Consider the following 23,913-nt stretch of genomic DNA (forward strand, 5'->3'; position numbering starts at 1 on the left):
TCAGAGGAGGTTAAAATATTTTCTGCTCTAGCAAATGGAGAATAAAGCTCACCAGAGTTCAGCACAGAAACAAACCTTTAGTGGGTGTTAAGTGCCGTTAAGTCGTTTCCGACTTATGGTGACCCTATGAATTACAGCCCATTCCTGACGGGAGGGGGCAGTTAGTTGACAGATGGGAGTGGCGCAGCTGCGCCCCTCCTCAGAGGCTTCCTGGCCAGAAAACACACAAAATAAAGTTTTTTTAAAATAGAAACCCATGAAACTCTTCCATGGAGGTTCACAGGACTACGCCAGTTATTTTGCTGATGTAGCAACGCTGCAGCATAGAGAGGTGTTCCCAGGCTGAAAGGGATTTGGAGGCTAACGTCAGGTCCACTCTGGGAATGCCTACCGACGCCTGATAGGGCACCCACTTCCGGGTTTTTGCTGCTTGCGCTGCTGCGGCACCTGTGTAAGTGTCCCCATGCCGGCATCTGTGTCACTTCGTCATGGAACAAAGTGGCATGGATGCCGGCGTGGGGTTACACCTGCTCCTCTGGCGCTTCGGCCCCCACTTCAGGATTGCACGGTTAATATCCTGCAAAATGTTCTATGGTTAACAGCCTTGCTCAGGTCTTGCAGACTGAGGTCTTGCAGACTGGAGGCCGTGGTTTCCTTTATAGTCAGTCCATCTCCTGTTGGGTCTCCCTCTTTCCTGCTGCCTTCAACTTTTCCTAGCATTATTGTCTTTTCCAATGATTATTGGCTTCTCATAACATGACAGAAGTACCTGCAGTTCCTACAGACCTTGACACAGTTTATTCAGCTCCAGACAAACATGGTCCAGAGCACAGAGGATACCTGACAGGAATCTGCACATGATACAGCTGCAAAACTGGGCCACCACGAGCTAACCTACAGAATCTGTGTGGTGTTGTGGTTAAAGTGTTGGACTCTGCCGTGGAAACTTGCTGGGTGAACTTGGGCTAATCACACTCTCCACCTAACCTACCTCACAGGGTTGTTGTGAGGATAAAATGGAAGACGAGGAAGATGTAAGCCACTTTCAGTTCCCTCTAGGGGAAAATGGTGGGATATAAATAAATAATAAATAAGAAGAGGAACCTGATGGTGGCATAAAGTGTGGAACTGTTACAGTGACAGAAATATGATATAAGTGGTTGGGCTATTCTGTTACACATGGGGGGGGGGAATCTACATATAATACATTGAGCCATACATGATAAACAGTGAAGCAAAATTAATATTAGCTGGGCAGAAATTAATTTAGACTGGGAATCAGATGATAGCTTCTAACGATCAGGGAAGTTTTTTAAAAAGAAGAAGAGTATCCCAACGAAGAACACAGAGGGGGGAAAAGAATGCAATTAGCTTTAAGACAGAGCTTGACAGATTTACAAATCAGGATTTTGATGAGTTCTCAGCGAATGCTTCGGCAGTCACCTACAGGAATCCTTTTCTTCTTTGTAGTTTGACTAGTTCTAAAGCAATCCTATTGTGAATCCCTCCAGTCCTTCTAGGCAACAAAGGGTCTTTTTAAATATATATTGATTGTGTGTGTGTGTGTGTGTATTTGCCGTCAAGAAGCAGCTGACTTATGGCGATCTTGTAGGGTTTTCAAGGCAAGAGACATTCAGAGGTGGTCCTTGGTGGTCCCCTGTCGAAATGCTAACCAGGACCAACCCTGCTCAGCTTCCAAGATCCGGCTAATCTGAACTATCCAGGTCAGTGTGTGTGTGTGTCTAACCTACCTACCTACCTACCTACCTCCCTACCTCCCTATGGCTTTCAGAGGGGAGTGGACATGTTCATGGAGAATAGGCTATCCACGGCTACTAGTCAAAATAAACACTAGTCATGATAAGGGTTGCCAAAATTGGCTAAGGAAATTCCTGGAGATATGGGGGTGGAGCTTTGGGAGTAAAGGGAAGCTCAGCAGGGGTGTAATTCCTTAAAGTATCCCCTTCAAAGACAGCATTTCCTCCAGGGGAACTAATTTTTGTAGTCTGCAGATCAGTTGTAATGCTAGGAGAACTCCAGCCCCCCTCCTGGGGGTCGGCAACCCTAGTCATGATGCAGACCTATTCTCTCCAGGATTAGAGGAGCATGCCTACTATATTGGGTGCTGTGGAACACTGGCAGGATGGTGCTGTCGCAGTTGTCTTGTTTGTGGGCTTCCTAGAGGCACCTGGTTGGCCACTGTGTGGACAGACTGCTGGACTTGATGGGTCTTGGTCTGATCCAGCATGGCTTTCCTTATGTTCTTAACCCACATGATACTTCTGTAAGTCACATAACGGGTCAAAGGATACACCTGTATATCAGCAGACTACCTGGCTAAGACGTATGATACTCTTGAGGTCAGCTACCCTTATGACTGTATTACATGGATATCAATTTTCCATTTTAAAAATCCCACACTTGTTTGAGTGGTCTAGGCCAGTCTTCTTATACCAAAATACAGGGAAAACTATCTGACGAAGGGAGATTTGACTCTCGAAAGCTTCTACCCTGAAACTCTTGTTGGTCTCTGAGGTGATATTGCACTCGAATCTAACTGTTCTACTGCAGATCAACATGGATACCCTCTGAAACTATCTTCATGGAGTATTAAAGCTCACTTCAATTACGACTGAATATTCTGTGGGTTTCTGTGTAGCCGCCAATGGGAATGACCAACCGAATATTTGCACTCTTTCGGTAGACTCAGTAGTAGGGTTGCCAACTCTCAGCTGGGACATTCCTGGAAATTTGGGGGTGCAGCCTTGGGGAAAAGGGGTTTGGGGAAGGGAGGGGCCTCAGCAGCATATAATGCCCTTGAGGCCACCCTCTGATGCTGCCAATTTCTCCAGGGTAACTGAAGAACTGTAGTCTGGAGATCAGCTGTAATTATGGGTGATCTCAAAGACCCACCTAGAGGTGGGCAACCCTATTACTGTGAGTGATGACACCAGGACTAAAATCGGTAGTATGGATAACAAAGGGTCGTTCAGATCACCCAAAGGGAGGGCATCACATGACATTAGGATTGCCAGGTCCTTCTTCACCACGGCGGGAGGCTTTTGGGGTGGAGCCTGTGGTGGGCGGGGTTTGGGGAGGGACTTCAATACCATGGATTCCAATTGCCAACGCGGCCATTTTCTCCAGGAGAACCGATCTCTATCGGCTGGAGATAAGTTGTGATATTAGGAGATCTCCAGTTAGTACCTGGAGGTTGGCAACCCTATATGGCATAAAGCTGAGGCTGATTATTAATTGAAGGATTTTTTTCCCCCAAGGTCTTTCCCTACAATTTTATCTGGGGGGGAAAGGGAAAAAATGCAAATGTTTTCATTTTGGACTCTGCAATGTCTGCCTCTTTGAGAAGGAATAAATTGTATTTTGTTTAGTACTGCAAAATGAATGCATACATAATGAAAGTGTACCCAGTTTAATGGATTGTAATGTCCTGTTGTCCGAATGCTGAAGAGTTCCCCAAGTGGTGGTATGAAAGTGTTTCAGGGAACAGAACAGACCATCCCACACGGTTAGAGATACTGATGATGAACGTTCCTAATATACAGGCCAGAAAAACCTGCAAACTTCCTTTGGAAATGAATGCATGAAACCCAAAGAGCGATGCAAATAATTCAAAACCCAAATAGACTCTAAGATGCTTCCTCTGGTGGAACGCATGATTTGTTCAATATTTGTAATGCTCGTCAACACCTCACTTGACTTTGTCTGTGCTTTTCCATTCCTTTTGCTCATCAGACATTTTGAAATTGTCTTAGAATACCATGTTTGAGAAGAGGTTTCAATTGATGAATCATTTATCTTCTGAGAAGGGCAGCAAAGATATCTGTTTCATGCATCTTTGGAAGAGCATGGTTATAAAAACAAGTTGCAAACTGGAAGCTGCAAACTGGTTAACGGTGCACTGTTTATGCCCGCAACTCGGAAAGGGACTTCTTTCAAGTAAAATAAAATGCCTAAGTTAGCGTGTATTAACTGTGCCCCCGGCTTTGCTTTCCTAGGTGATAAATAGAATGACTGTCTAGTTTAAAGGTGTAGCTAACAATGACCTATGAACACTATGAAACAATAGCCTATTTATAGGTTACTGCCGGAGATCAATACCACTTTTTGTTTAACTTAATCAACGTTGTCTTTAATTGATTAGCTTGCGTTGAAAAGCTGCCAGAATACCCAAGTGCTGTGCCCGGAGACAGGAAACAAATTTATTATTGTTTAGTTTGTGTATGCTGCAGTACAATTCTACTGTTTATTCTGTTGTATGTAATTGCTGGATGTTTTCCCATTGACACTCTGGATATCAATTGTGAAGACACACAAGCCAAACTTTAGAAACATTTCAAGGCCAGAGTCTATACTTTTAATATTTGTCTTCTTTTTAAACCCTTTAAAAGGTTAAGCTAAGCCAAGCTGTTCATTACAGCCTAAAAATCAGATGAAGAAGAACAAATAAGCTGATAAGACAGCTATTAGAATGTCAAATTCATCGCTCTCATTTCTTCCCACCCCCTCTGGTGCTTCTTACGAGCAAAGTTTTTAAGTGATAAGCTAGATATTTGTGTCCTCGCTTCCAAAGACTTTCTAACACTTGAAAAGGACAGGCTTGAAATGTAGATAATGGGTATTAAATTATAGATGTGTGTGTATTGACATTAAGGACAAAATAAATTCTGAGCAAGAATCAAACCGAAATTTTGCATGCGAAATTTTTAAACATGAAAACCAAACCGAAATGTTGAACATGAAAATTTCAGACATCAAAATTCAAGTGCTTCTAGTTGTTGGGATCTCTTGGCAGCTTTCATTTCAACAAGTCTCTAACTCTTACATAGTGTCAAGTAATAAATGCCGGAGTGAAATATTAAGACCAAGAGACATGAAAACTCAAATTAGCTTCTAAAGACTGCTCAAAACCAAAATTCACAGAAGGGCAGGGAAACTTAGAGGAACAAATTCACTTAATATTGCTGCCCCAGATCTAGAATGTCAAGCAATTGGCTATTTAATTGGGTCCTTCTCTGCAGTGTTCTGTAAAAAGAACTATTAACTGTTAGCCTCTAGTTTTTCCTGGTTACTCATTTAAAAAAAAAATTACCTATATTGCTGCTTTCTGAATTGTTCTGGTTTCATACTTTGTATCAAATACATTAAATTATTGTATACTATTTTATAATTGCCCTGGCCTGGATAGTCCAGGCTAGCCTGGTCTCATTAGATCTCAGAGGCTAAGCAAGTTCAGCCCTGGTTAGGACTTGGATGGGAGACCAGGGTTGCGAAACAGAGGCAGGCAATGGCAAACCACCTTTGAACATCTCTTGCTTTGAAAACCCTGCAGGGTCGCCACAAGTCAGCTGTGACTTGACCACAGAATAAAAATTATAAAATCTGTATGCTGCTTTTAATGTCTCTTGAAAAGCATTTTAGTAATTTTCTAAAGTAATTTTCTAAAGCTTCCATTTTGTGCATCTTGGTGCCAGGGCCAGTTTCTTTGTGTGTCACATCCGCGGTTAGAGCGCCTGAGTAATCCCTGATTTGGCTCATGTTATGAACGTATGTGGTGATAATTAGGCTCATCATTCTGTGGTCAGCGCAGGTCATTTGTGAATAGCTTGAGCGTGTTTACCAGGTTTTAACTGTTGTTGACATTGAACATTTTATTAGAAATCTCCACTGGTTACAGCCCATTCCTGAGCTTGGGGGCCAAATAGGCTTAGGAGGCGCCATGATCCCGTGCCACTTGTGCTATGCAAACTGGCATGGGTGCTGGTGTAGTGCCACTTACACTGGCCCCCCCTGGACTGCTGCGGCAGAGAGGACTGCCGTGGCAGAGAGGCCCTCGGATGTTGGTATGGCCTCCCGCCGTGCAAGTCCTCGTGCTGATGTCCCGGGAGGCATTCCCAAGGCATTCTGGGGGGGGGGGCATAGCTGCTGGTAGGCAGCTTCCTAACCCCTTTCAGCCCGGGAACACCCCCTTTCGCAACAGCAGTACTGCAACAGCTTTTTGTTGTCACAGCATCACTGTTTTCAATGGGGATTCCCCCCTTTTCTTATTTTTCTGTCTTAAAACACCCTTCCCCCCACCTGCTGTAGTAGCCAAACCTCTTTGGAGGCGCTGTGGCACCACCACGGCTATGTCATCCCTGGCTGCTGCAGCTCTCAGGAATTAGCTGTTAGTTACAAAGGAGAAAAATTATCTTGCGGAGAACCATCCTTTTTATTGTGGTTACCTGCCCAAGAAAATATAAATGTAAGGTTCCTAAGATCATTTTTGCCTTTCTTTAAGCTCTTAATAGAACTTAATTAATGTTACGGAGACCTTTGTTGTTCCTGGTTAACTGGTTACCCAAATACTTAATCTGATTCTCCTTTTTCATACTAAAAACCCAATTGTCTTTTTTTGACATTCACTTAGATCTGTATTTAAACAAAGGGCCTCAGTTTAAATTTATACCTGAGACTTTACTATATTGCATAATAAGGGTTTCTAATTTTTACTAGATTTTCCATTATCTGATAAAGATAACAATGTCGGCACATAAATTAATTTTATATTGAGATGAACCTGTATTAATTCCTTTTATGTCCATCTTGTCCTTCATCATGATTGCCAATGGTGCCAAAGAAATCACGAAGGAAAGAACCGAGAGGGGACAGCTTTGACAAAATCCTCTCATAATATCAATTTATGGTGCATACCCATTTATGTTTACTTTACCGAAGAAGTGTGAGTGTATCAGATTTACCTTTCTTACAAAATTAGCTCCAAACCTGGAACCGTTAATAGATTCTAGCGGATAGATCATGACGGGAAGCCATGTTCATCTGTCTATAGCAGTACAAAAAAGCAAGAGCCCAAAAGCACCTTAAAAATTAACAAAATTTCTGGCAGGGTATGAGTTTTCTTGAGTCACAGCTCACTTCCTCAGATACAGCTAGAATGTGAGTCCATCTACTGTATACTTAAGCAGAGAAAAGTGAATTAGACATCCAATGACAATAGCATGTAAATGTTAACATTTATGTTCCACTCTATCAAATGCTTTTTCAGTGTCTAAACATGGACAAGCTGATTTAGATCTTTCCTTATTAACTATTGGGTTGATAATGTTTTTAATATTTGTAGCAATGGCTCCACCAGGTAAGAAACCAGCTTGATCAGACTTTTTTGTTTTGTTGAGCATTCCTTCAGTGATCCTTCCTGCCCAATGTTTTAATTGTTGTTTTTATGTTTTGCGTGTGTACTTTAGCTGTGTTTTCAATTATTTTAACGATGTGTTTTTGATTGGTTTTAATGGGGTTTTTTTTTGAGCAATTTAATGGTTTTTAAAATATTTTAGGATGTATGTTTTAAATTTGTTAGATGCCATGGTGGCCTTTGTGAGGGCAGAAAGACAGGGTATACATTTTGTAAAATAAATAATGAAATAAATTTGAGTCAGGTTTTTTTGAGCTGTGGTCCTATAGAATAAGCGAGCCTCTGAGATCGGACTTTCTGAGCCATATACAGACTATACCAACATTTTTTTTTAAAGTGTAGCTGCTGAGGGTCTCACTGTATTGAGGAGGGAAGAGGATGTATGGCTTTCTGTGTACTTAGAAAGATGAGTGTGTTGTGCATTGCTGATACTGTTGAGAGGAAAGGAGGGTTTAGGGGTGGGTCTGTGAAAATTTTAAATTCAAAGTTTGAGAGCCACTGACAAATGCAATATCCCCTACTGTGGTATTCTTACATCCTGTATCCACCTTGAGAATGCATCATGGGAGTCACCCCTGGATAACAACCACAGAAGAGTCAACACATTCTTCATTAATAGGCACTTTTAAAGAACAAGAACAAAGACAGGAGGAGATAATGCTAATGTGGGTTGTGATTTTCGTAAAAAGAGAACAGATGTTTGCCAAGTTTAACAAACAGGAAGCTGAGAGTACTTGGAGAAAAACCTACTCGTTGGAAAATGCAGGTGCACCAAATCTGAATCCAAATAAAAAAACCTGTTCCATAAATGTCCTCCCCACTTGAACTGGAGTTAAATTCTAACCCAAAATCTCCCAGTCACCTGAGACTTGCATCCTTTAACAAAAAACAGACAAGTAACTAGAATGTTCTTTCATATATTAGTAAAAAAAAAAAAAGCCAGATATACATTTTTTACAAGAATTACACATTCAACGGCATCATGCCCTTATAGAATATCTAGTATTAGCTAAATTACATTATGCACACTTAGGGTTGCCAGTTCTGAGCTGGGAAAATCCAGAAGAATTGTGGGTGGAGCCCTGAGGAGGGTGGGGTTTGGGGCGGGGAAGAACCTTAGCAGGGTATAATGCCATAGAGGCCCTTGTCCAAAGAAGCCATTTTTTCCAGGGGAACAGATCTCTGTCTGGAGATCAGCTGTAATTCTGGGAGATCTCCAAGCCCTTCCTGGAGGTTGGCAACCCTTTGCACCCTTTAGTTCCAAAACAAGAGGTTTAGCCATATATGTTAAACATTTTTGGATAAAAATAAAAGATATATTTAAAGATAAAGGATGACAATATATTGTTAAAAGTCTTCTTTAATTATATGAAAATAACTCTAGGAAACATGTATGTTCCTAATCATTATCAAAGTACCTTCTTTAGAAAGCTTCATCAGCAGTTAAGTTGCCTTCACAGAAGGTGACCAGATCCCGGGGGTGGGAACACTTTAATGCAGTTATGGATAACGATCTGGACAGAACTAGTAACAGAATGAAAAAGGGGAAAATGCTGTGTCATCAGTTACTTGAATCCTTGACTTACTTTCAATTAACAGACATATGGAGATTACATCACCCACTCGAGAAAGATTTTACATATTTCTTTCATGTCCACAGTTCATACGTAAGACTGATTTATTCTTGATTTCAAAAACCTTAGCAAAAAGAATGAACGATAAAGGATAGGTAGTTTTATGTATGCGGACCATATTCCACTTTATTTAACTATTAGACTCCAACAATCCTCTGAAAAGACCTGGTGCTAGAATAATGCTAGAATAATGCATAGTTGAATTATTTTAAAATTAAAAAATTATATCATGATTCTGAATTTTTTTTATTCAACCTAAAAGTTCTTGGGGGGGGGGGGGGAGGGCTTCTTTTAGTTCAACTTCACCTTTTAATCAATTAAGGGAGAAAGAAAGGTAGCGTATATTTCTTTTCTGCAGTCACTGCCATGGAGTACAATTTACGATGAGTTTTCACCTGGGTCTTACTGAATTCATCCTGGGAGAGCCAGCATGGTGTAGTGATTAAGAGTGGTGGTTTGGAGAAGTGGACTCTGATCTGGAGAAATGGGTATGCCCCACTCTTCCACATGAGCGGCGGACACTAATCTGGTGAACTAGATTTGTTTCCCCACTCCTACACATGAAGCCAGCTGGGGGACCTTGGGCTAGTCACAGCTCTTAGAGCTCTTTCAGCCCCACCAACCTCATAGGGTGTCTGTTGTGGGGAGGGGGAGGGAAGGTGATTGTAAGCCGGTTTGACTCTCCCTTAAGTGGTAGAGAAAATCAGCATATAAAAACCAACTTTTCTTCTTCTTCCCCACTGTCGCTCTAGCCGTGTCTCTTGTCTTTTTCACTGCCCGCAGCCCCTCTCTAGACAAAAGGGCTATCTGGGCTCTAACACTTGAGAGAGGGCATTCTTACCCCTTGACTGAAAGGGAATGTGTGCAGAAGCATCAAACTTCTTTATTGATTAATACTTTCTATCTAGAGGCATTGAGTGGGGCCTGGACAAACTTTCAGAGCTGCTCACCAACATAGAAAAAGGTCAGTGTCAACCCAAATCTGAATTTCCAGCATTCAACAGAAAACCATGGGGCTGTGGCTCAGTGGTAGAGCATCTACTTGGCATGCGTAAGGTCCCAGGTTCAATGCCCAGCTTCTCCACTTAAAAGAATCAGACAGCAGGTGACGAGAAACACCTTTATTTGGGACCACGGAGAGCTCCTGCCAGTCCGAGTAGGCAGTACTGACTTTGAAGGACCAATGATCTGATTCAGTATAAGGCAGCTTGATGCGTTCATGGGGCTGTACGCTCACCAGTGTGTGGATGCAAAATGACCCCCTGCCTCTCTCTATGGTGAAATCCACTGCATTGGAAAACAAAATGAAAAACGGTTCAATTTTATACCAGAACTATCTATGGTGGCAAGTCTTAGGACCATATTTCCATGCTGCCACTCAGCTAATTACATTTCCCAAGGGCTGGGCTACTGGATCCCAGCAACCAATCAGTACATTTTCTGGCTAGGGCCAAAGATGACCACTTTAACGTGTCAAGAGAAAAAGACCAGCCACACAAATGGCAACACGTTCGTGCTAATTGATGCTGCTACATATAGCCGGGAATGGGCCTTCTTGACTCTAGAGAAGACCCAAAATTGTGCCACTACAGAACAACTGGTTCCCTTAAGCCTGATCTGCTGGATTCTGGTAACAGAACGCAGGAACATAGGTTCCAGAAGTTACTTAATCGACCCTTCATTAAATATTAAAAAATGGCTACAATTCTCGATGTTTTGAATGAGAGGCTGAGGTTCGCTATTGCACAGAATGTCTGCTGCTATGCAGATGTGCAAGCCCTGTGAATTTACCATGACGAAGAGGTGCAATAAGATCATCAAAAGTGCAACAAGCAACCCCATCACAAGAATGCTTTGGTCTTATATCAAACAGATAAACAAATCTGACAGCATTTTAGCATATTTCCCGTGTAACATTTTCTCTTTTCAAAATCTTATCAGGCATCAGAACTCAAAACGAAAGCAAGCTTCCTGTAAAAAAAAATTTCCTCGCAAAGATAAGTTTTCAAATATACAGCAAGAGTGTTGTAGAAGAATTGCATGCAAACAAATGCTCATTTACTCAGACTATTACATTCATTAGACTTGTTTAATAATAGATTAAAAGGACTGCAAATCCGTTTAGAAAACAATTCAGTTTATGCTTTCAGTCAAGTGGCTGAGGATTTATTTGAGCAATTCTTCTGACTGCTAACGACGGCTCCTAGTGAAGTCTGGTTTCAACCTTTACAGCCTTTAACCACTCAGGGCCGATATGCTTAAGAGAGCAGTTTACAATGCTTCTCTATGGAGGAGGGGGTCGACCCCTTTGGGACCCCATAAAATCAGATCCCCTGACCCAATCTTCACCAAACTTTGGGGTTCATGCAAGGAGAGGCCCTTGAAGCTATCCTGAAAATTTGGGGACCCTATCTCAAAAAATGCCCCCACAGGAGCTTAAAAAATTCTGCATAAACTATAATGGGCCTGAATTTTTTCAGTAAACTCAGAAATAAAGCCAAAATACCCCTTTACCGGTATGGGGTATTTAGCTTATTCTGGGTTTACCAGAAAAAAATAGGGCCCAATAAACCCAAACCCAAAATTTACCATTTTTTTTCTTTTTTTGCACAACCCTAGTCATAGGTCAGCCTGTCGACACTTTCTCAGATGAAGAAAAGAACTAGAGGGCGACGGCAGGATGAGAACAGAGGAGCAGCCCCAGCAGACAGAAGACAGCAAAAGGAGTGAAGATCAGGATGTCTCACCAAGTCTGCAGGCTGGCAGCTCAGGAGAGCTGGCTGTTTCTGGGGTTTCATATCACCTACTTGTCTAGCCCCTTTAACTGGAGATGCCGGGGACTAAACCTGGGACCTTCTGCATGCCAAGCAGATGCTCTACCACTGAGCCACAGACCCTCCCCAAAATCAGAATCGAAAAATTAATGACTCTTAGTAGTGAGGCAGCTGTCCCATCAAGCACTTATGTATAGCTGAAGGGAATCACAAGCACGGGCCATTATTTCCACAGTAAATGTGTTTATGACAAAGATGGTTTTCTCCGTAGCATCCTAATCATTTTAAGGTCACATGAGCTCATTCTGATTTGGGCTGCATTCTCCCAAAAGCATCATGGTATCTTGGATTCCAGAGGTGTTAAAGCAGGAGCAGTTCAATGGTTTGGTCATGCATCTATCTCCAAGCTCAATGAAGATGATCCCCAAATAATGTAGTATAAATAATCTGGAATGGCCCTCAGGTCAGTATCGCAGAAGGATCTCCAAACTCCCAACCAAGCTATCTAACAGCCGTTGCAAACTCATTAGCATGAAATCTAGCAAGTGGAGTGAAATGTACACCAAATCATAGTAAGATTAGGGACAGAAGGTAAGTCTTCCTGACCAAAATATTGGTAAGAGCCCCCATGAGCTCAGTTAATATGCGCCGAAGAAACATGGGGCACAATCAAACTAAAGTTAGTTGAAATTAAGCCCACTGAAAGTAGGGATGGTCGCAAAATCCCCGAATTGTGGTCCTGGTCTTCTACGACTCCCCAGATCAAAATTCAATCTACAGGAGGTCCATTCTGCAAAAAAACAATTTGGGTGCTTTGTTTTTAAACATTTTTTTCTCTACTTGTGTCTATTCTTGCCACAGACATCAGTGAAAATAATTTTTAAAAAATAGTACACAAAAGACTACCACTGAAAGAGTTTCTATATTTTATGTAACTTTTAAAATATATATTTCCACTCAATGGAATGTCTTCTGGGATCCCTGATTCTCGGAGTTGTGGAAGGGCACACCCATGATACTTTTTCAAAAATATCCCCAATTTTTGCAGATGCCAAGGACACTAGGAGAGGAAAACACAGGGAGGAGCATTCCATCTTTACACCTTATGTTCTGCTTGTTGAAGTTCCATGAAATTAGACCTGTTACTAACAGCCCATTCCTGAACTTGGGGGCCGAATGGGCTTAGGAGGCAGTGTGACTCCTATGCCGGCATCTGTGCCACTTGTGCCGTTTACATTGGCACGGACACCTACATAGGGGCACTTACGCTGGCTCCTGTGGACTGCGGCGGCACTGCGGCACTCACATGCCGGCTTGGTATGTAATTGGTAAAAAAAATTACAGTGTACTGACTTGGTATGTTTTCGTTCCCTTTCTCTTTGTTGCAGTTGTTGCAGCTAAGTGACTTTTTATGTTTAAAAAAATTAGACAGAAGAGAGTTGGAGCAAAAACAAAGCAAAAGGATGCGAGGTGGGGAAATCTGTTCACCCGTAACTGTCAGCAACGGAGTGGAACTTAGTCAAATCTAACTTAATTTTTATCCGTTTCAGTGGGACCAAACTACAGCTAATCTTCTCTGAAATGCGCTCAATATTTCCACAGGAAATAAATGTATGGTAAATGTTCCCAAAAAGTACAAACATAGAGTCAATTACCAATAAAGTTGTCGCGCTTGACCTGAACCTGATTTAAGCAAGAAATTGTGAACTGGTATAGAGACACAATAGTAATTACATTTATTCAGAAGCAAGTCCTATTGAAGTAAATGGGATTTATTTTCGAGTAAGCAAGTTTAAGCTTGGGCTGTAAAGATAAGGATGGATGGCATGTACCACATAACCACTGCTAAAGTTAACTTAAGGTCCCCCAATTTTTCCAAAGTCCATACAATCCAGTCAGCAACCCCTCTTCACCTAAGAACCGCCTTGCTTTTGGTTTATCTTGTTCATGCCTCACACAACAGTTCATAGCATCTCTGGTGTACAGTTTCCCGATGTGTGGAAAATAAACTTCCTGTCCCTCTTGTATTTTTGACATATGCGTAATAAATGTGATGCTTATTATCTTAATTTCTCCCCCTACAGCCTTATTTTAGTATCATGGCAGTCACTACGCCTTAGAGGAGGCTAGAAGATGAGATTCAATAATACACAAAAAGACAGCAAATGATACTTTTAGAGTGATTGACTTTAAAATGCAAGCAAAAGGCATCTCTGGGAGATTACTTCAGCTAATCATTTTAGGCTTCTCTTTGAAGAATGTACCTTCATTTAAAATTGAAAATAAAAGCTATTTTTGCTTTTCAGTATTCATGTCAGCATATTTAGCATGCCTGCTACTGCAGAGCTTATAAAATGAATACAACCTTCGCAATTTGCTCTTTATTAATTTGTGTGTGTGTGTATGTGTGTGTGGAGTTGCTATCTATCAATCAAAATATAAACAATAAGCTGCGGAATATATTTGCAAATTGTGGATGCAATTCTACCATCAGATGTGAAAAGGCCAATTAATTAAACAAGAGATGAGCAGCTAGTGCAGGATCACAGTTTAGCCTCTAAGATCGGGATCCACGGCTTCATTCGATAGGATCGGTTCCTTGAAAGCCGAATCCTTTAATGTAATTGCAAGGGATTTACCCATTGTTCTGACGTAACATCTTTATCTTGCAAGTTTGCTTTCTTTTACCTGTGTAGCAAGTCCATTTGCAAAAAGCATCGCTTTCTGCAGATATGACTGCAGAGAGGTACAAAAGTACATTAGTCTTGTATTCGCCGAACGCAATCTTGAATTGTCGCAAATTAATTATTCCCCTTTAACTGCATTATATAAACAGAAATGACCTGCTAATTTAAAGGAAATCTATCAGCGCAAAATGAATTCTCTCTTATGAAAAAGCTAGATGAACTTGACCTTGTATGAACTTGTTTTGAAGTGGCCCAGATGGTAGGCTGCATGCTTGAATAGCAGGGCTAGAGCAGAGGAAAAACTAATATAGTAAGATCTAGATTTATAGCCGTTTGCAAATTCCTACCTTGTATCGTCCTTTCAGCATCTGTTCTGCCCCCACTGCGGTCAGCTTCTATCTCTGGGGTCAGAGAGTCTAAAAGCAGAGAAAAGTAAGGCTGACACATATTTCATTTGAGTCTTAAAGCACCCCCCTTTCTTTTTTTACAACCTGTTACTTCAGTCCTGAATTACAATACAATCAACCTTTGCCCTGTTTTTAATGTTGAACAATGACTGGACGCCAGGACGATAATTTTAAACCAGCACGATCTATGAGAAATAGATGCTTAAGGGGAGTCAAAAAGCAGAAAGTTGCCGTCTCATTTTAATAATTTAATAAAATTGCTTTGTTTCGAGGCATTTGTTTCTTTCCTGTAAAATACAGAAATCAAACTCGCAAACATGTGAAGTGTGTGTGTGTGTGGGGGGAGAATCACCTTCTTGGAGATAAGCAATGTTAAATTTTCTCCACTGCAGTTAAACGGATAGACAATTAACCATGTTTCTGAGATGACCCCTCTTTTCGCTCACTTCACATGAACTGGGCATTAAGCACATGGATGCAAAAAAAGCAGATTTCTCACCATTTAGGACCCTGAGATTATCTGTGGAAGCCGCCTGTTTCAATGTCTGCTCTGCCTGTTCTCGCCGCTTTGTCTCAAATTCAAGTGCTTCCTGCAATTTCCTCTTGGCTTTCTTTTCCTTCTTTAACCTTTTCTGAATTATTGCTGTCGTGGAAAAAAGGAAGTCTTTTCAAGTTCAGCCCGAAGTGTTTGGTATGTTATTTTAGATTCCTTCACAGAAATACTGTTACCGTGATAATTAATGTAGGCCAGATAAACGCACTTAACAATTTGTTTACAGTTAACTATAACTTCCATGGGCCTATCTTAGGGTGTTCCTTATCTGCAAATAATGGTTATGGTAAAGCATTCCTGTAATAGATAATATGGCAGATCATAGTTTCAGGTGTGTAGCCATGTTGGTTGGCAGTAGAACAGCACATGAACACATGAAGCTGCCTTATACTGAATCAGACCCTTGGTCCATCAAAGTCAGTATTGTCTACGCAGACCGGCAGCAGTTCTCCAGGGTCTCAGGCAGAGGTCTTTCACATCACCTACTTGCCTAGTCCCTTTAACTGGAGATGCCGGGGATTGAACCTGGGACCTTCCGCATGCCAAGCAGATGCTCTACCACTGAGCCACAGCCCATCCCCAAGATTTGAGTACAGCAGAACCTTACAGACCAACTAGATTTCCAGGGTATAAGCCTTCCAGGAGTCAAAGTGAGGTTTGACTTTTTGAAAGCGTATACCCTGGAATTGTAGGTGGTGTTTAAAGTTCCACTGGACTCAAATCTTGCTGTTTTATCACAAACCATGACATTCTACTAGGCTTGTAGTTGTGTTGCTCTACCAAGCCAACTTTTTAGAAGGGGTGTGCCTGGCCTGAAAAGCACTACTTAGTAAACAGCTGAGAAATTAAACAAAACAAAACCCTCATGTGAACTATGCACATGAGCAAATCGATTTCAAATTTTTGCACAGTCGCTTCATAGGAGCATCTTGCTTGCAAAACAAAATTGCCTTTATGCACCTGCGATTTTGTTCCCCATTTATACTACTTCCTCAGAGAAATCAGCAATTATCTTTCCAGCCAGCATGGTGTAGTGGTTAAGAGTGGTGGTTCGGAGCGGTGGACTCTGATCTGGAGAACCGCGTTTGATTTCCCACTCCTCCACATGAGTGGAGGACACTAACCTGGTGAGCCGGGTTGGCTTCCCCACTCCTGCACATGAAGCCAGCTGGGTGAGCTTGGGCTAGTCACAGTTCTCTTAGAACTCTCTCAGCCCCAACTACCTCACAGGGTGTCTGTTTTGGGGAGGGGAAGGGAAGGTGACTGTAAGCCGGTTTGATTCTGCCTTGAGTGGTAGAGAAAGTTGGCATATAAAAACCAACTCTTCTTCTTCCTGCTTTCCTTATTCTTTTCTCTCCCACTACATGTGAAGCTACTCCATCTTATGCTTATGCTCAGATGAGGGACAGCTTCACCCGAAAACATTACAATTCATAACGATTTTCCCTCTCGTATTAGAGAAAATCTCTGGGACTAACAAACTCACGTCATCTTTCAAAGCCCCTTCCTGCATGGCGACAACCTTTCTATTCTTTCCAAGGCACCCGGTCCCATTAACTTTCCCTACTTTCAACCTTCATGCTCCTTCTCTTTGGGCGCGCTCTCATTCATTGCCTCTCCTGCCCTTTGCCGCCCTCCTTCCAGCAGGTAGAAGAAGAGTGTACATCATCCTGACACCCGCAGCAGGACAAGACTCCTTTTCAAGTCAAACATCAGACAGATGTACGATTGTGCAAGAACGGAGATGGAACGGATAAAACCAGGGGCCCTCTCTCCCTGATCTACTGATTCAAATGTCTCCTAGTGGAAAAAAGGTATACATGTAGGAAACAATTCTGCGATGGCATCTGAGGACCCATTCCTTGTTACATTTCTCAGATACGAGGAAGAAGCGACTTGTGCGGGTTTATAGTTTTGTGTTTTATTATAACCACGCTGCAAATAACCTTAATGACTACAGAGGAAGGACAGGCTGCCTTTCTGAATTATGTGCGTGTTGTAGCTTAATCCTTTGCAGATAGGGCTGTGGATTGCAGAGGACAGGGTAAGTAATGTCTCGCTATGCACCTGCCCTCTTAAGAAATACGGTGTTAGTTTTACTGCGATCATAGCAGCCTCCACAGTCAAAAGCAGTCACTAATTAGAGGATAGAAATGGAAATCAAGGGAAACGAGACAAGTAAACATGTCACGTAGCATAACTCGTAAGCAGCGTAGTGTATATATGTCTCCCATATAAGGGTCCCATGCTATTCAAAGCATACTAAGTTTTACTTCTTGTTCATTAGCTCACTTCTTCGCTTATAATCCTAGCACATCAATCCTAACCACATTTTACAGAGAAGTACTTTTCATCCATCTTCTGGAGCTAGGGTGTCACAAGACTTTAAATGCCTTTTAAAAAAAGTGGGTGTTCCTGTTCTTTGCCTCATCATTGCAATACCCATAACATTTTGTGTGGTAGCATTCATATTGATTCAATGACAGAAAGCCTATAGAATATAGGTTATGGTCACTGAACTCCTGTACAGATTGAGAGTTACGGCCAACAAGAAGCTGCGCTGGACAAAATCCAATCACAATCAGGTCAACTTTAAGATCGGCTAAGATCGGCAAGAGTGGTAAGCTGCAGTACTGCAGTCGAAAGCTCTGCTCACGACCTGAGTTCAATCCCAACGGAAGTCAGTTTCAGGTAGCTGGCTCAAGGTTAACTCCGCCTTCCATCCTTCCGAAGTTGGTAAAATGAGCACCCAGCTTGCTGGGGGTAAAGTGTAGATGACTGAAGAAGGCACTGGCAAACCACCCCGTAGACACAGTCTGCCTAGTAAACATCAGGATGTGACATCACCCCATAGGTCAGTAATGACCCGGTGCTTGCACAGTGGACTACCTTTACCTTTAAGATCACTGCCCCTTTTACTATACCAACCATGGATCCAGGTCACATAGACTCCATAACTGAACATCCCACTTCCAAGCCAAATCAGGTCACTTCCTCTGTCTCCCCCCCACCCCCACCCCAGTAACTCACGCCAATGGGGAGTGAAGGAGAGCACCTCTCATCATATCAGGTATATGAAAGTGCTTAGCTGAATTATAATTAACCTAAGAAAAAAACTGACTAATTTTTGGACATCCACTGAATATGCAGGCAATTAATTCAATTTCCCAGATTAATTACAAATTTTACTAAAGATGGGGGTTCATTAACCTTATGTAATTAGAAAACTCCAGTTCTGGTGCCATGATGCCAACTAAGTGTTCCTTAAGTTACTATCACCAAAGGGATAATAATCAAAGTATAATAATCAACCTAAGAACTAATTCAAAGTGTACTGTTAGCAATGACCAGGGCCTGTCAAAATTAGATCACAGAACAAATAATATAAATATTAAATATGAAATTTAAATAAATGTCCCCCTGAATGTTATGAATTATTTTGAATATCAATATGCATGCCTTTAAATGTTGTGAATTCTTGAGTTATGGCAAGTTAGTGGTGAGAGCAAGAGGTTCAAAATCTATATTGAAACAGACCTGTATATATTTTTGAAGTAAAAGTCCTTAAAATAGAGTCCTCACACCAAATTTTTAGAGCACAATTCTGAGCAGGACTACTCAGAAGTGTGTCTCATTTCATTCAGTGGGGCTTACACCCAGGAGAGTTTTCCAAGGATTGCAGCCATAGTGAATTAGAGCTAAGTGTTCTCGGGAAAAGTATCTAAGGCAACACCGTATCTTAATGCATGCAAAATAACTTTGCAAAATTGCAAAAGTTGCATGCAAAGCACTCCCGAACATTCAATGACGCAATGGGTTGGGCCCCGTGACTCCCTTCCGCCAGGTGAGAAGACACTTCGTCTGACAGAAGAAGCTTTGTCCTTTTGGATGAAGTCTTGTCACGAAGTGGAACAAAGTCATTGGATCCAAACTTGTAAACGTTTATCAGATTGTTATGATTACCTCTGTTCTTCTGTTCCACCGCCAACTGTTTTTCAAGTGTTTCCCTCAGTTCCCGTTCCCTGAACAGCTCCATCTTGAGCTCCGTCTTTTCCAGCTGGACCTGTTTCTCTTGAGCTCGGGCATTGTCTATGGCAACCTTTAGCAGACCCTGTACAGAGACAAAGATCAGCAAAGACATTGTTTGGAATATGGAAATAATCCGATTTACGTCCACTGTGTAAAATTCTCATAGTAACCTGTGAAACAAATTACAATCCTGTATCCATATTACTACTAGAGAGCCAGTGTGGTGTAGTGGTTAAGGTGTTGGACAAGGATCTGGGAAACCCAGACCCTTGGTTCATCAAAGTCAGTATTGTCTACTCAGACCAGCAGTGGCTCTCCAGGGTCTCAGGCAGGGGTCTTTTACATCACTTACCTGCATAGTCCCTTTAGCTGGAGATGCCAGGGATTGAACCTGGGACCTTCTGCATGCCAAGCAGATGCTCTACCACTGAGCCACAACCTGAGCACAGTTTGGAGCTCCAGTGCATAGATGGACTCATGGGATTGGGTTGCATGTGCATATGAGACCCATTGCGTATTTTGGTCTTTGCAGTGTACGGTTATGCAAAGGGATAATAGATTATGGATTACCTCTGGCATAGAGAGGCATACCTCACCAAATATGTACCAACCAGTCATTAGCTACAATAGAAGCAAACGTTACCATACATCTAGCAGGCTGGTTATTGATATGTTAGATACCTATTTCAGATAAAGCCCTCAACACAAGCCCAGCTAAATTATTTTACTCTGTGGAATATTCATTGTCCAGATCTGCCAATTGTCCTCTGCTTCTTCCACGAATACAGTTACTAATTTATTAGTCCCCTCAGTATTTTTCCCCTGGTGCATCCCAAAGTCAGTTTTTGCCAAACAGTCTTCCCTCATTTGGTATTTATACAGCGTTGAGCCCAACTATTCAAGATGCTAAGTAGGTAACAATAAAGTCAGAACAGTCAACTGTTCAATTTTGCAAGTTCCTTTGGGTTTTAAATTCCCAGAAATTAAGAATTAGGGCTATTAAGGAGCTTACAGGACATGAGAAACACAGTATTTGGGTAGGTAAGCAAACTGGTGCAAAGTAGAAAACTCACTTTGCCAGACCAGAAAAAAAAATGACGATACCTGATCCAGAAACAGTTTTATTTTCAGACAAAACCAGGATGTGTTACAGGGATGCCAACTCCACCTTGGAAAATCCCTGGAGATTTGGAGGTAGAGACTGGGGAAGGTGGTGTTTGGGGAGGCACTTTGTGGGTATAGTGCCATAAAGTCCAGTAGGATTGCCAGCCTCCAGGTGCTAGCTGGAGATCTCCTGCTATTACAACTGATCTCCAGCCGATAGATAAGTCCACCCTCCTAAGCAGTCATTTTCTCCAGGAACTGGTCTCTGTAGTCTACAGATGAGTGGTAATTCAAGAAGATCTTCAGGCCCAATCTGGAGGTTGGCTACCCTAGGTGTGTATAAGAGGCCCCCAGAACTACAGCTAAGCCAAGCAAATATAAATATAAATAATAATAATAAATATAAATAAATAATATAATAAAAATTATAGTAAGAATTATTCTCATCATAAAAGTAGTACCTTTATAGAAATGTTCCCTAAACCTTTTAAACAAAATGCATGTATAGAATAAATTTTACATTATATTTAATTGGAAATGAAATGGAGCTAGTGATTAAAATATTGTATACGCACATGTTCAAGATCTAGAATATTTTATCTGAATATTTTGTCTTTTTTAAAAAAATTCGGTTTGCACAACCTTTGTTTTTCTATACTAACAGATCATGGTGCAATTTGCATCAAGCCTACCTTTAGCACACCAGGAGTAAGCAAGATTCTACTGCTATCTACTTCCAGTGTATAAATGGAAATTACCCCAGGTTAAATGCCACAAAGATTGAATGCGGTGTATGAGCCATTAAGATCACCATTTCAAACAATGTGCTGTTATAATAAAATAAAAAAACTGTCCCTTGTGGCGAAGTATCAGAGGAAAAGTAGGAACTCAAAGCAAAAGCTCCTTTATATTTTTGACGATCCCTTCTTGTTGAACAATAAAAACGAGCTGCTATGGCAACTGCCATCTTTACTCAATCAGCAACATTCATGTACATGTTTCTTCTTCATCAGGAACAAACAATTAGTAACAAATGAAAGAGATCATTACATCAAGTGCCCTTTTAGATCACCCCAATTAAAACTTTAGTTTAGCTGTATTTTAATTCTAACATACCAAATTCTAATTTTCTGCTCTGATTGCTCTTGTTGACTTATCTTTGAAAGATATACTCGCGGTGCAGGGCTCGGAGATTTATTTAGCAAGATGCCAATGTTGGCACCACTTAACGTGTTGATTGGTTGTATTATCAGTAGCAATGGAAAATAAATTACTATTAAACTATTATTGTCCTTGGCTGACAAAACACAATATTTTGCTGTTCTTTAAATATGAAACAATCATGGATAAACATGGAGAGTAAACGATGAACTGCAACACTGATGTGTGCAATTTTATGTTAAGCACCTTCAATGAGTGTGAAGCCACTAAGAGCATGTTACATTTGAACCGGGTTTTCGGCACCGTATCTTCTCTTCCACCCTATTCCCCGAACATATTTTTGAAACACTTCCTTCTAATGTCGCTAATGGTAATGCCATTGTCTATGGCTGCTCATTATGTCTGCAAAAAATATTAGCATTTTTGGCTCCGAAACCCATTGGGGACTACTTACAACCTATGGAAAATGAACTTTCATTTTCAGAAGTTATATCAGGCGCATCGGCGGGGCGGCCAACACAGACAAAAATTTTCCGCTCAGAGCCAAATGGATGCTGATGAAAAACTGTTTCTGCTGCCAACGAAAAGCCTAATGTGATGTATTTGGAAAAGAAATGAGGTATTAGCCCACAATCAGTGTAACGCTATTTGCAGAAGGGCAAATAATGCAACAGCTAAGGCCCCTGTCCGCCTTTGAGCTAACAACAATAATATCGATGGCTTGGCTTGTGCAGGTTTGGGTGAATTCTGCCTAGAATCCCTCATAAAAGATTTCACAAAACACTAATATATAAAGCTTGCCATTGCTATGGCTAATCTTCCATTGTGATATTAAATCAATAGATTGCCAAATAATTCACAATGCAGTGCAAATAGGGCTTACAACGGCTTAACCTCACAGACTTCAGTGGTACTTAAGCAGTGCATTTGTGTGCAGGATTGCAGCCCAAATTAGTAAAATATTTCTCTGTTGGGAGAATCATTTACAATGGAATTCTTCAATGGGAAGAAAATGAACTGGGGAGAGGTTGTGCTTATCTTGTCCCCATTCCACTTGGTAGTATTACCCAGTTTGGCTTCCACTGACACAATACCTAGTGTGTTTGTGTGTGTGTGTGTAAAGTGCTGTCAAGTTGCAGCCGACTTATGGCAACCCCAGCAAGGGGCTTTCAATAGGGTTGCCAGGTCCCTCTTCAACACCAGCGGGAGGTTTTTGGGGCATAGCATGAGAAGGGTGCGGTTTGGGGAGGGGAAGGACTTCAATGCCATAGAATCCAATTGCCAAAGCGGCCATTTTCTCCAAGTGAACTGAACTCTATTGGCTGGAGATCAGTTGTAATAGCAGATCTCCAGCTAGTACCTGGAGGTTGGCAAACCTAGCTTTCAAGGTGAGACGCAGAGGTGGTCTGCCATTGCCTTCCTCTGGAAGGGAGACCAAGTACTGACCGAGCTTAGCTTCCAAGATCTCACAAGATTGGGCTGTACCATGCCACCTTCCTTCCCAACACCTAGTGAATTGTCTAAATTCTAAATTAATTTTTTTAATTTTTTATTAATTAATTAATTAAAAAACTAAATTAATTAATAAATTTTGGTCATATAATGATTACACATTTTATAATGACCTGATGTATTCCATTTGGCGCTACACAGACATATCATCCACTTCAATTGAAGTGGCTGCCATTTTTTTCATCCGCTTCCCAGACAGTTAAAAGGTTTCAGGTCCAACCAGCAGTCCTTTGTCTATTGAAATCTGCTCAGACTTCTACACAGGATACAGAGAAGAGACATTCAGGGCCTCTCCCTTTTCTTTGTTAACATCTAACCTGACAAAGCATTCTAAAGAACTTAAACATCCGCACAACAGCTTTTGTTTTATAATGGAAATCTGCATATGAGTTAAACAAAGATGGAAGCATTTTAAGCTAATGAAGCTCTGTCATAATAACCTTCCATACAACCATCCTTCTTTAGGCCAAAATGAATACATTTCCTGATCCCAGTATTGAATGTTAATTATATTGACTTCAACAAGACTTAACTATGACTAACTTTCTCTGTAGTAGGTCCTCTAGAGTTTAAGCACAACCAGGGAGTTTTGAGAGCTCTGCAATTATCATCCAACTATACATTCTTCAGTCTATAAAATACAGTACGATTTCTTAGGAACTATTTCATATTTTGCTAGCGATTTCTCAAATTCAATTTTTAAATCCTTAAGAAGGTTAGCATTTTTATAGGGGGTGCAGTCCTATGGCACCAAATTGAAAAATATGCTGTAGGAATTTGTGAAGGATAGATAGATTGATAGAAAGATAGATAGATGGATGGATGGATGTAGGGTTCCCAAA

The 23,913-nt window shown here is 41.3% G+C and overlaps 1 protein-coding gene across 3 annotated transcripts in view; it reads right to left on the reverse strand.

Moving 5' to 3' along the window:
* Positions 1 to 23,913, reverse strand: part of DACH1 (dachshund family transcription factor 1) — a 399,681-nt gene that overhangs the window by 15,044 nt on the left and 360,724 nt on the right. For all 3 annotated transcript variants that reach the window (XM_056861977.1, XM_056861976.1, XM_056861975.1), the window contains 4 exons: positions 19,229 to 19,376; positions 15,212 to 15,355; positions 14,653 to 14,721; positions 8,629 to 8,734 (listed from right to left, as the gene is read on the reverse strand). In XM_056861977.1, coding sequence (XP_056717955.1) covers positions 8,634 to 8,734; positions 14,653 to 14,721; positions 15,212 to 15,355; positions 19,229 to 19,376 — 462 coding nt within the window. In that variant the 3' untranslated portion in view covers positions 8,629 to 8,633. The remainder of the gene's footprint in view (positions 1 to 8,628; positions 8,735 to 14,652; positions 14,722 to 15,211; positions 15,356 to 19,228; positions 19,377 to 23,913) is intronic.

This window comes from Euleptes europaea, chromosome 16, assembly GCF_029931775.1.
Source record: "Euleptes europaea isolate rEulEur1 chromosome 16, rEulEur1.hap1, whole genome shotgun sequence".
NCBI classification, from domain to species: domain Eukaryota; kingdom Metazoa; phylum Chordata; class Lepidosauria; order Squamata; family Sphaerodactylidae; genus Euleptes; species Euleptes europaea.